The sequence below is a fragment of the Symphodus melops genome (assembly GCF_947650265.1).
Source record: "Symphodus melops genome assembly, chromosome: 23".
NCBI lineage: Eukaryota > Metazoa > Chordata > Actinopteri > Labriformes > Labridae > Symphodus > Symphodus melops.
Window position 1 is genome coordinate 5,744,732 of NC_136713.1, and position 12,915 is coordinate 5,757,646.

General features: G+C 41.5%; 1 protein-coding gene and 1 long non-coding RNA gene across 8 annotated transcripts in view; both read left to right on the forward strand.

The window, feature by feature from the left end:
- Positions 1-5,021, forward strand: part of zeb2b (zinc finger E-box binding homeobox 2b) — a 332,710-nt gene extending 327,689 nt beyond the window's left edge. For 5 of the 6 annotated variants that reach the window (XM_079336136.1, XM_079336138.1, XM_079336139.1 and 2 more), the window contains 2 exons: positions 1,087-1,267; positions 2,887-5,021. In XM_079336136.1, the coding sequence (XP_079192262.1) occupies positions 1,087-1,267; positions 2,887-3,455 (750 nt within the window). In that variant the 3' untranslated portion in view covers positions 3,456-5,021. The remainder of the gene's footprint in view (positions 1-1,086; positions 1,268-2,886) is intronic. The other variant, XM_079336141.1, reaches the window with a different exon arrangement.
- Positions 5,022-7,718: 2,697 nt separating this feature from the next.
- Positions 7,719-10,813, forward strand: LOC306818518. 2 transcript variants are annotated; one of them, XR_013778268.1, is made up of 4 exons: positions 7,719-8,063; positions 9,535-9,667; positions 9,777-9,943; positions 10,456-10,813. It is a non-coding gene; the product is annotated as an uncharacterized lncRNA (long non-coding RNA). The 2 variants fall into 2 exon arrangements; XR_013778269.1 differs by having other exon boundaries at positions 9,777-9,936; positions 10,437-10,813.
- Positions 10,814-12,915: the final 2,102 nt, after the last annotated feature.

Sequence of the window (12,915 nt, forward strand, 5' to 3'; positions counted from 1 at the left end):
CTCCGAGCTTCGGTCTGAACTCAAATATCTTCGTATTAAATATGGGTGAAAGGCCTTTGTAAAAATGACAAAGGTGAGCCCCGGAGCCGTGCACTTCTCTGAAATTTCCCGTCGCAACTTTGCTGCATTTTAAAGAGCGAGCCACAGCACAAAATGAGCTCCTACATGTGGATTAATAATGCACGGGCTCCATGTTCATTACCAGCGAATGCTGAAGGCTGTTTAACATAGAGGGAACCATTTTGATGAAAAAAAGTATTAATAATGTTTCCTATTCTAAGTTATTAAATTAGATTTTAAAAATACAGCTACAGGCGTTTAGTTCAAATTGATTGCAGAGTGATAGTGGTCCCTTCTTAAAACACAGTCTGTCCCCACATTATCACCCTCATATTCATTAAAGGAACCTTTGGTGGCTCAATATTGGCCATTAAGGTGCCCCTTCTGATTTTAATCATTATACGAGTTTGCAATTTCAAGAATGGATCCCCGCGCCTCTTCTAATGTTGTAATATTGTCACTTCATGTTTAAGACTAATCTTCATCATAAAAGAGAGTTTTTCAAGGATTGTGCAGAATTAAGGCTGCTGTACAAAATGAGACCACACTGAAGACGCCATTATGGAGGGTTTCATAATGAGGAGCATGTCAGATATAGATGGGGGATATTACTCCAGAGCGGAGAGTTTTATAAGAAATTCACGCTGCTATGTGTTGTAATTAAAAATGCATGAGTACGTGTAGCATGGCTTGATTGTTTGGGAGCTACGGCTCAGTTTACAGCTTTATCTGCTGGAATCAATAAATTATTATTTGAGCTTTGCAGAGCTTTTCAAGAAGAACAATTCTGACACATCATATACATGTTCGTTTGTTTGTAAAATACTTCAATTCAAACTTTTGTGACTGGCCTTGTTTGCTTGTTAGCTCTTGAAGCTAATGCTAACTGCAGCTCTTGGTCATTATCTTAACAACTTCCTTTTTTTCTCACAATCACTGGATGGGCTCGAACCCTTTAGAAGAAAAACAAACAGCACATTCACAGCATCCTTCTCTCCTCTTCTTGTTTTTGTTTGTGCTTTGAAGGGGGACCTGCTCGACGGTACTCCAGATTACATGTCAGGGCTGGACGACATGACAGACCCCGACTCCTGTCTGTCGCGGAAGAAGATTAAGAAGACCGAAAGTGGTATGTACGCGTGTGACTTGTGCGACAAAACATTCCAGAAGAGCAGTTCCCTTCTAAGACACAAATATGAACACACAGGTATATACTGTTCTAGACCCTTTTAAACCCCATGCTTTTTTATGTTTTAAATGTTTGTGTTTCCAAATCAGTATGAATATTATATACTTTATGTTCCCCCCCTTTTTTCTCTTTTCTTTCCTTCTCTGTTTAAGTTGTTTGTAAACCTACACCTAACTTGCCTTTTCATTGACAGGCGTGTCCAAGGAATGAGTAGATGTTTTTAGATGAGAAAGTTTGCTAAAAATGTGATTTGTTTGTGTGTTCTTCTCTAAAAATTGACATTTGAAAAGATGTAGCGCTCTTTTGGAAAAGAATAGACTGTAATTTATGCAGGTAGTCAGAGCAGAGGGAGCTTTTCAAGTGATTGTGCTCTTTATTTTCCAATCATATCCTGCTGTTTTAACCATTTTGCTATCTTTAAAGACACACATCAATTCACCTAGATATAGAAAGCCTTGAAAAAAGGCCCTAATGCCTTTATCGGCCCCATTATTGGCGATAGATCACATCAGCGGAGCGGTGCTCAGAAGCTTCACAGCGCTGATAACAAGTATTTCATTATAGTTATAATACAGAGATCCTCTTTCTCTTGGTTGCATCATTTATTTTATCCGCTATCTGTAGCCGAGCGCTCGACGCTTCATGCAGCCTTCATGTTATCTGCTCGGACATAAAAGAGAGGGAGGGGAAGCGTGTGTTGAACCCTTAAAAGAAAGAGGGGGGGGATATTATCTCAAGAACAGTTTGTGCATCTCACTCAGGATGTGACTCTTTAAAGTAGTTGTTTTTAAGAATATTATCAAACTCAGAAGAGCTTTTGAAAAGGCCAGATGTCGGACAGAAGAGGAGTCTTGATTTGAGGGAGGCAGCTGTATTTGCACACGTGCTGAGCAGCAGAAACTGAGGATAAGAAGTGTTTTAAGGCAAAATGTATCCTCGTGTTTTACCGCTTTAGTTTTTAGGCGAAAAAAATTCCGAAGTCTATTCTTTGGTATAAAAAGTGCGGCCACATGACAAGCCGGAGCACATTTATTTAGCCCGACAGTTTATGGCCCGGTGTCATAAAACTAGCTCACCCTGCCCTTGTGGCCAGCTTGGGTTTCTCATTTCTGCCCTGGCATCCGAAGCGTCCCGCAGCCCCAGCCCAGATCTTAACCGAGGCCCAGGCGTCACCATGAACTTGAATCATGCTCGCAGATAAGCAGAGTAACCCCTCGGAGCCTCTTCCTTCCTCCTCCGCCCATTTTGGACGTGTTTACTCCTTTGTCGCGCCTTCTCTGTTTGTTTTCCTCGTTTATTTATGTTGCATTCATAAGCTTTAAATAAGTAGTTGTGGTCGAGTTTCTTCATGCTTTTAACCACGGGAGGGAATTTCCATAATGTCGTGCCATAAATGCGAGCACACTTTCTCATCGTGCTCGCAATTTGAATAAACAAATAACCCCAAAGTCGTATGTCAAAGTTGGATTTAATGCTCCGTGATGTCATTTTTACTCCATGCCATCAAATCCATCAGAGTTTTTCCTCACCGTTTTGTGCTCCTTTTTTCATCTGACTTGTGTGCTTTGCTGGATTTGTAAGCGAAGCAGTCGACTCACGTCTCTTTTTGTGTCTTTCTTGTGTTTTTCTCTCTGCAGGCAAGAGGCCACACCAGTGCCAGATCTGCAAGAAAGCCTTCAAACACAAACACCATCTCATCGAGCACTCCCGTTTGCACTCGGGGGAGAAACCCTACCAGTGCGACAAGTGCGGGAAGCGGTTCTCCCACTCTGGCTCCTACTCGCAGCACATGAACCACCGCTACTCCTACTGCAAGCGGGAGGCCGAGGAGCGGGAGGCGGCAGAGAGGGAGGCCCGTGAGAAGGGCCACCTGGAGCCCACGGAGCTGCTCATGTCGCGAGCGTACTTGCAGGGCATGACACCTCAGGGTTACCCAGAAATGGCTGAGCGCGAGGCCATCCTGAGGCACGACGCAGTGAACGGAGGGATCAGAGAAGGACGGAAGGAAGTAGAAGGAGGGTACGCGAAGATCGGACGCAGGGACGAGTTTGAGGAGGAGGAGGAGGAGAGCAAGAGCATGGACACAGACCCGGACACGTTGAGGGACGAGGAAGAGAACGGAGAGCACTCGATGGACGAAAGCTCGCTGGACGGCAAAACGGAAACCAAATCGGATCATGAGGACGCGATGGAGGACGGCATGTAATTGGAGATTTTAAAAAAGCTTCCCATCTTAAAAAAAAAAAAAAAAGAGTTTTAATTTCTCTCTTTTTATCGGTTCAGTATTCTTACCCGCTCGGTTTAAAACAGCCGTGTTTTAAGCTGTACGTGCACGTGCCTGAAGCTTCCGGGAAGCTTCCCTTGAAGAGGGGGGAAACAAATATGTCTGCCGAACAAGACAAGGACTCGAAATCAATCTGGAGGAGGCATGGGTTTGTGAAATAAGCTGCATTATGCAAACCGAACAATGAATAAATTAATACATTTCAAAAAATGTACAGTATTAAGGCCTAAAAATATGTGTGGTGCTAACCTCCTCAAATAAACCCCCTGTGTTCCATAGTATTTATAGCACAACTAGTGACTTGTACAAATTGCACTCCGCTTCTATAATCATGAACAAAAATAATAAAAAGTATTGCCTATGTATATATTTATACAGTGTTGGAAAAAGAGCAGTAGTGTCTGCACTACAGTCCTTCGGTATTACCTTTTGTTATCACCTACCTACCTACCTACTTACAGTGTTGTCTTTAGTTTTTGCCACAAACATCTCCAGCCACACTATTTCAGGCCTCTTGAATCAACTCCAAATGAAGGACTTTGAACAAACAGACTGTATGACGGACGGAGATTTACAGAAACCTTCGTTTTTAAGGGAAAATACAGTTTATGGACGGATGGAGAGGAGGGAGGGGAGGGGAGGGAAGGGGGGGTAAAAAAATGAAGGATGAAGCCTTTGTAAGGTGTTTTTGATAAGAAAAAAAAAGAAGCCTTATATGCAAACCTTTTAACCTGTGTGTTTTCTGCAAGTGCCACCCTCGTATTGTGTAAAAGGAAGGTTACTTTTGTTCACCAGCTTCAGTATTATGAAATGGTTCACCGTTGTTCTTTGAAGCATCCGTGTCAGTATTATAGGCAGCAGTTCCTTAGTTTACATTATGTTGTGCAATGTTCTTCTTTTTTTTGTCAGTATTACACCAAACCAACTCCTTTCTTCTTCTTTTTTTTTTCTTTGGAAACAACAAATTGCATTCATTTTATTTGTAGGTTTGAAAAAAAAAAAGCGTTATTTATGTGGCCCATTTTATATTTCCTAATTTTATTTATTTCATACTGTTGTGTACAGTACTATAGTTCTTCAATATATAGATATATTTTAGTAAAAAGGAACATGGTGTCGATCATAGGGGCAAATTTTACGTAAAGAGAGCATTTATTGTGTTTTGAAACATTGTGAAATGCGAAGTTTAATCTTATTTTATTTTATTTCCTTTTTATTTTCCAGTTACTGGAAAATTCCAAATTTGGGAACTTTTATACAATTGTGAAAACACTGTATTTTCGACTGAAAAATTCCACTTTCTTCATGTTTGTTTCTTTTTTTAAGCTAAAAAAAAATGAAGAGGGACTGTTAAATACTATGTATGATATCATGACTGAAGAAGAATCTTTCCTGAAATGTCTTTGTAAAAGTATTATTGAATTCTTAATTTGTAATTTCTCTTGAAAATGAACCCTGCTCGAATAAAAGTAGCCAAATTACAGAGTACCAATCCGTCAGCGCGTCGTGTTTCTTCACACACTGAGAGCTTTCTCCGCTGGCTGCATCGAGTCGCTTTCAAATTCTCTCCATGGAGAGAGAAAGTGGGAATTGCTCTCCCTTCACACCCACATCTTTCTGCTCCTCATCATTATGTTAATCACATACAGTCTCAATTCACATTTTCTAACAGATCAAAGTGGGCTAACCTCGACTCTGCTGCTTATTACGGCTCATTGAGATGAGAAAGTGAAACCAAACATGTTGTTTCTACATCTTCTTTCACCTGGAGACGTTAGGCAAGTTTCAATCACACACATCTCAAAAAAGAAGAAACACTGTCAACTAATCGTGTTAAAGCACCTTGAATGTTTCGATCCTAACAGGCAATCATTCCCTACAATCATGGATTGTGGAGGGCTGTGGCTCAGTGGGTAGAGTCATCGTCTATGGGCAACCCTGAATTGCTCCCCCTGCTTCAAACTTCAGAATCCAGCCATGTCAGTAAATGATGGAGTCTCTTTCTAGTATGACACTTTATGTTTGTGAGAAGATTAGAAGAGACATAATTTAATGATTGGTTGGTATTTATTGACAGCAAGGATAAAAAAAAAAGTCCAGGGAAAGCCAGCAAACGCGCACAGATCACTTCTTCAGGTGCTGAGTCGTAAAAACACAAGTAACAAATACACAAATACAAGAAAATATGCTGTACCAAGACTTGCAACACTATGGCGCCTAAATATATCTTTATTTATTGTCTGCATTAAAGAACACAAAGTTTGGAGTCCCACTGGGCTCTGTATCAGGTGTTCAGTCATTTCAGCTGCAGCCGTCATGTCTGTGCATCATATGCATCAAATTAATCAGCCAGCAGTCAGATGTTAAAAACTCCAGTTTAGCGTCACGTTTTGTCATGGATGTGTTTGCAGAGTTTGGACTGTTCATCGAAAAATGTTGATTCCAAAGACCTCGGATGATACAAATCCAAACATTAGACCTTTTACAGTATCAGTACTTTTGGTAAAACCCAGTCTCCTTTTCCACATCTCACTTTTAAACTCTCCTCGATGCTGACAGGTGGACTCCAGCAGCGGCCTCCTCTCTGCAGACGCTCCACTCCATTAGCCTCGTGCTTCGCGTTATGCAGATTCAAAGCAACATCAAACGGCCGAGATGAAAGCGCCAAAGGTTGAGCGATGCCAAGCATCAGAATGCGCTTTGCATATTCGGATTGCTCCTATCGATCTGCGTGCTATCGGATCATTGGCTGAGCATTCTGCAGATAAAAGCCAGGGTCTTAAATGATTAGCTAATGAATTTGATAATGTGCTTCGAACTGATGCACACGTGAAAGATGAACGCGAGCGAGCGGGGAATCCTCAGGAGACCGAGAGAGAAATTTCCACCTTCCTTTACTTTTGCATTTTACATCTGTAAGACTCACAGAAGAGCTTCACAAGCAACTTATTGGAGGTCAAAAGTCGAGATGGATGTGATGAAATATTCCTGCAAGCACAGAGTGTCATGGTTTGGGTTTGTTATATTTCAGAGTTTTGAGTTCCTTATATTTCTTAGTTTCAGTCTTTAGTGTTTCCAGAGTTTTAAGTTGTAGTCTAGTCTTCAGTGTTTCCTGTGTTTCTTTGTGTCCTTCTCTCTTGTCTGTAATATTGTTTCCTGTGTTACTTGTATGGGATTTCTGGTGTGGTTGCTTTGGTCTTTAGCGTTTCCCTGTTGCCTGTAAGTTTATTTCCCGTTATGTTTTAAGTCTAGTCTTTGGTGTTTCCTGTTTTATTTTGTATATCTGGTTTTGGTGGTGTCAGTGTTGGTTTTTACTTTGTACTTGTCCTCTAGTGTTCTTGTCTGGTTTCCTGCCTCTCCGTGTTTCCCTCCTGTCTTGATTACCCTGATTGTCCTCACCTGTCTGATTAGTCTCACCTGTGTCTGATTAGTCTATATAGTCTCTGTGTGTTCTCACCCTCTTGTTGGATCATTGTCTTTTGTTGGTGCAGTTTGTAGGTGTCTTTGTCTCTGGTAGTTAGGGTGGTTGCCTGAAAGGCAAACCACACTACTACAATTGTTAATATTCTTCTTCTTATTATTATTATATCCTGAAATTTACGCGCGCTACTCCTCCCACAGCGTTTGCGCCACACGCACAAAAAAGGTATCAAAACGAGCAGCTCGGTCATGACATGGGTGCTATTACTTTGTGGAAACTTCGGTCACACGGTGTGGACACAAATCGAGTTTAAACAAAAAATTGCCCCATTGAAAATGAATGGCAAAAATTCAAATCCTAGAGTGTAACTGCCAAAAAGTTCAGTTTTGGAAACATACTTGTAAATCGCCATCCTGAAGTCATTGTTGCTCGCATATTTAAACAAAATACATCAAAATAAAGCTCTGAGTGTCCTCTCACTCATAAAGCAAAAAGTAAAAACATAAAATGTTTCAGTCTCCCAGGAGAGGAATTTGTTTGACAGTCACGCACCACATACACACACATTGGGCTCTCACTCTAACTGACCTCCAGAATTTCACAGTTTTTACTCATGTTTTAAAATTGCCACTGTGGTCCCAGTCTGAATGTTAGATAAAAATAAAATGCATCAAAACGTGCGCCTATTTGTGCTGTCGCTCACAGTCCAAACGGATCTGTGATATGTTTAGTTTTCAAGATATTTGAAGTTTAGCGAGCAGTGGTAAACCCATTCAAATACATTGATGGAATGTTCTGGCAGATCAAAGCTGAATGTCAACCAATCAGTGAGCAGCTTATCAGAGTTAGTGTTTAGAGTGGGACAGAGTTCTGTCTTAGCTGTTAGATGGCACCATTCTTACTTCTGTCCCACACATGCACGCACACACAGACACTCACGCACACACGGCAACCACCCTCACAATTTCTGCAGGAATTGTCTAGTTCTGTCTGTTGTTTGGAGTTTGTCTTTTGGTCTGAGCCTGTCGTTTCGTCTCCCTGCTCACTGGATTTACTTTGGTTTTGCTCCTCATGAATTTTGGACGTTTTGGATTTATTTGTTCAATTAAGTAAGTTTTTATTTTTGCCTTTTATTTAAATAAATCTTTTGCTTTCTGCATTTGGGTCCTCCTCCCTGTTTTCCTGCGTGACACAGAGGGAATGACTGAATAAGGAAGGAGGAAAAAAAGACATTAATTAGATGATATTTTGATTAAAACTCTTATTTTTCTCTGCACAAGGCTTTCCTCCGTCCATCCCTTGTCTCTGTAAGAGTCCAAGTCGTCACTCTTCAGATATTGGCTGATACTGATGTTAATCCAATCAGCCGATCAATACTGTCTCAGACTATTAGCCCCAGCTCAGAGGATGAACGCTTTTAATTGCAATCAGGCCGCATCAAGCTGCTCTGCATTGATTTTTTTTGTGTGTGTTTAATAATAATTTCAGTTTGCACATGAATATGTTTGGCCTTAAGTGTCGCTCCTGATACATTTTGTATGGGGCATCAGTGCAGAAATTGACAGTTTCTGCTTAGACTGAGCATTAAAAAAAAACAATTAGATGCTAAAATCACATTAAACAGCAAACTGTTACCATGGCAATGTTTCCAACTTCCGCTGTAGCAGGCTGGCTAGTTAGTTAGCCAACACGAAAAGTACTTTTAACTTGTTTTACAACAGTAAATGGAATTTATATATTCACAGAACACACACTAGCGGTGTTAGTCGCAATGGATTGTGGGATAGGTAGTTCATAGACGAAGCATGCAAACTATGGCAGTCATTTTGACAGAGCAAAGCCGTAGGAGTATGTGGGAGTTATTAAGAGCTGCAGCCGTAAGTAGAAGTATTACTGTCAGACAATTATGAACATAAACATGTGGACACTTTTGTCTTTGACATTTCCAGCTCTTATTTTATTGTCCTTGAGCCCAAAAGCTCCCTGACACCTGAAGTGATTAGCAACAGTTAACCAAACCTTTTAATGACTTTTGTGGCATGAAATCACTAAAAAGTGTGTAACTGTCTGCAGTTTTTAATATTTTTATGTTTCTTGTTTGCCATTCCTGAAGCCTGCGGCAAGAAAATGAGTGAAATGACACCAGATATTCATCTTAAAATGTGTTAAAACCTGACAGACCTCTTACCTGCTCAGGATTCACGCCTGTTTCTCATCTTTTTTTTTTTCTCAGCATCTTCATGTTGATGCTCGCTCGTTTGAAGACATTTGTTGGGTGTTTCAGCCAGCTTATCGAACATTTAACGGGAGGAAAAAAACAACAACCCGAGCGTGTAGTGGTGTAATTCATATGAGTGTCATGCAGCCATATGCCCGGGCCAGATTGGTGGTGTATTTTGGACAGCTGAGCTCTAATGATTCACTGCTGGGCCTCGTGTAGACCAAAGCTAAGTGTACATTTTGCCTCAGGCTTCTTCCACAGATACACGTGGACATAAAAACTCGCTGCTTTGCATTGAAAAGACAACCCTCCATCTTCTTTAACTCCTCTCTTTTACCTGCTTTTTTTCATCTTTCCAGAGACCAGTGAATCTGTGTAGAATGTGGTAAAAGCAAATTAACTTTATTTATACACAAAACCAGCATGCATAGAGGCAGAGAGGGGAGTCACAATGTGGAAAAGGAGACACAAGCAGAGCAGCAAAATGAAGACGTAAGGGGAAAAAAAGATCACGCTTTAATGCACAAAATAAGAGCGATAGAGCATGACAGAACACGTCGGAGCCCGCTGAATGAAATTTTTTTTTTTTTTTTTTTTTCAGAGGATTGGAAGTGTATTTTTTTTCCATGTTGGATTCAGTCGGAGCATCGCTGGAGAACAGATCAGTCCCTGAAATCCAAACAGAGTGAGTGACTCAGAGGGAGATCGGCCTTGGATCAAAAGAGGAGAGTCAAACCAACAGACTCAATGCTGAAGGACAGGTACAACGTGCACGGTGTTCGCTTGACATGCATCATGACCAGATGATTACATCTTTTATTAAAAGCTGCTCTTCACTGCAGGAACTTTCCTCAGAGACTGAACATAACTCCATTTGAGAACTGGTATTTGTACAGAGCTTGGATAGCTTTTACCCCCAGTTTACAGTCTTGAAGCTAAGCTACGCTAAAATTGCTGTCGAATGAAGAACTTACCTTTAATAACATGTTTCCCCCTGTTTAGAGTCTTTGTGCTAAGCTAGGCTGATTAATATCCTCAGGTTCCTCCTTGGCTGTTGACTGGTTTTTTTTTAATCAAGGTTGGTCGCACCTGAGAGATAAAGGTCAATATTAGATGTTTGTATAGCAATATGTAAGTTTATTTATTATCTCATAGATTCATGATAAAAGGGGTCTGGCTGAAGGAAAAGTAGAGGAGACTCCCACTTTTGACCGCAATAAATTATTTACATTTCCCCATATGCCACCCGAACCATTCGCAGGGCACATGAAGGACGAGAGAGAGAGAGAGAGAGAGAGAGAGGCAGCACTCCTTGGACCTGGCATTCACCGAGAGAAAGTTCAATGACATGCAGGGAGGAAAAAAAGCACAAGTGACCAGCAGGGATTGGCCAATCAGAGCGTCAGAAGAGCAGCCAGCTGTTCATTCTGGACGCAGGGAAAAAGAGCCCAGGAGCAGGTGGTGCAGCCTGGTGCCAGCGGTGCTACTGAGGAGGACGAGAAGAAGAAGAAGAAGAAGATGGTGATAAAAGAAGCTTGAGCCTAATGTGCGGGCCTTAATGTGTTTCCTCTGGACTCTGTGGTTGCATTTTTCTTGCTTTGCCTTGCAGTATTACGCATAAATAATCCAGGAACATGAGACACATCTCTGTTTTCACTCAGAAGAAAAACCTCGGGCTTTATTTGCGTGCCATTTTTCATATGCATCCAAAACACTCCACAGAGCAAGGAAAGGCTCAATGAATGGAAGGTAGGGAAGGAAAAATGAAGGAAGGGATGTGAAGAAAAACAAAGGTCTGACTTATTCCAGAGAAGTAAATGTTCTTGAAAAAAAAAAAGAAGAGAGAAACATAGTGGAGGTAGAGAGGTAACATTCAGGCAGAAATTATAAAAAAAATAAAAAAATAAAAAAAGGACCATTTTAAATTTGCATGAAATCTCCATTCTCATTTTCAGGAACTACCTGCTGGTGATATTAAGTTATTGTGTAGTCTCATGTCTATTTCAGCCTCAAATGGTGATATCCTACCTTTCCCAGAATGCACAGGGGCTCTGCATCCTCTACTATGTGTTTACATCAACATTGTACCTTTCATTCCTGCATTTTTGCATGAACACAAATCATTATCTGTTAAAACCTCTGTAACATTTCAGGTTAATGCCTTTTTTTTATGTTGGAGATAAATGTTCAGGTTTTTGGCCTGCGTCCTGCAGAGTGGCGTGTGAACTGGAGGTGATAGAGTGAGTCTGGGGGGACAGTGAATAACAGCAGCTGCATAGCGTCACAAAGACAACAATGCTGCGAGCGTCAGAGGGGGTCTGCTGCACCGTGGTGATGTTGGACAGCTCTGCAAAGACCCCCGCCTAGAGGTTTATTAATTTGCATTTATGGTTTTATGCTCTGGCTGCCACCGAATCACCACGTTTGGCACAGCCGAGTCATGCTATGGAGGCGATAAACCTCACTCCTGTAGAGATCTGGAGACGGGATGTTTAAAGATGAAGATGCTGCCAAACTAAAAAGGTTTATTCGAAATTGGCCAAAGGTAAAGTTCCCCCAAAAAATCACCAAAAAACACGGACTGAAGTTCATATGAGAACCGATACTTACAAACTTCCTGTTCCAGCGCCCCCTGTTGGCTGGCACTATGTCATGTTATGATGACCTGGCGCTTTGCATTGTGGGAAAGCTCAGCCATGTTCTTCACTTTGAAACTCAAAGTGCACAAAGCAGTGCATTTCTCAACACCGTCACATTTTGAACTTCTTTTCTGCAAAGAAGACGGCCATTTTTTTTCTCTTCTTAGCAGATTGCTCATTGTTTCTGTTTCTCTTCTGTCTGGTTGTTTGTGAACATCCTGTAATATCTTCATTTTTATGCTTTAAGTTGTAAAATTGTGTTTTGTGGAAATTAAGATGTGCTGTTCAGCTTTTAAACTTTATTTCCATAACTTTCTTGTAATTATGACGAGTAGAGTTTTTTTTAGTTTTTTTTTGAAGGTTAGGGGAAAACGGTGAACTCTTGCAGTGTGCTGTTATCAGGTGAATCTGCTGCTCTTGTCATTGCCTCACTGTGATCCCGCTGCAGCTCTGCGCCCATTAACAATGTTTTTGAATTTGCACAACTTTCTGTGAGTGTAGCTCGAGCTCAGTGGTCACTTTCTGCTGTTTTCTCAGCTGGGAGGTGTTGCAGAAACATCACAGCTGAAACCTCAGTGTGTTTCTATATGATTTTGATCTTTTTTGGGCTTTCTTCTTTTTATGAATTTGACTTCATCTGGCATAGAAAAGCTCAGCATCCTTTAATTAAACCCAAACTCGCTGTCATGTGACGCCGGTGATTTCCTGCAACACTCAAAGGAAACGATCTCTGTCAGTCTGTCTGTCCCCCCGTCTCCCCCCTCTCTCGGGGGTAAGTGATTATGTGTTTTGCCAATGTGTTTGTGGAGATCTTTTGATATGCACAAACACAGATTCTAATGCGCCGGCAACAGCAGCGTTTTTGGCTGACGGCTGATTAGGATGCCTGCTCATGGCTGAGTCCGCAGGGCCTCAGCTGGGTGCAGGGAACATCGCTCATTACACATTTTCTAGAGAGGGGGGAGGCTAATTCGAACCGCGGCACAGCATGCCGGTGTAGGTGTAATCATATTCTAAATCACCGGTCAGTTTCACGTCGGCGAAACCACGGCTCGTGCCAGAGGGCCGGCTGGAGCCTGATTAAAGCTCGGCCAAACACAA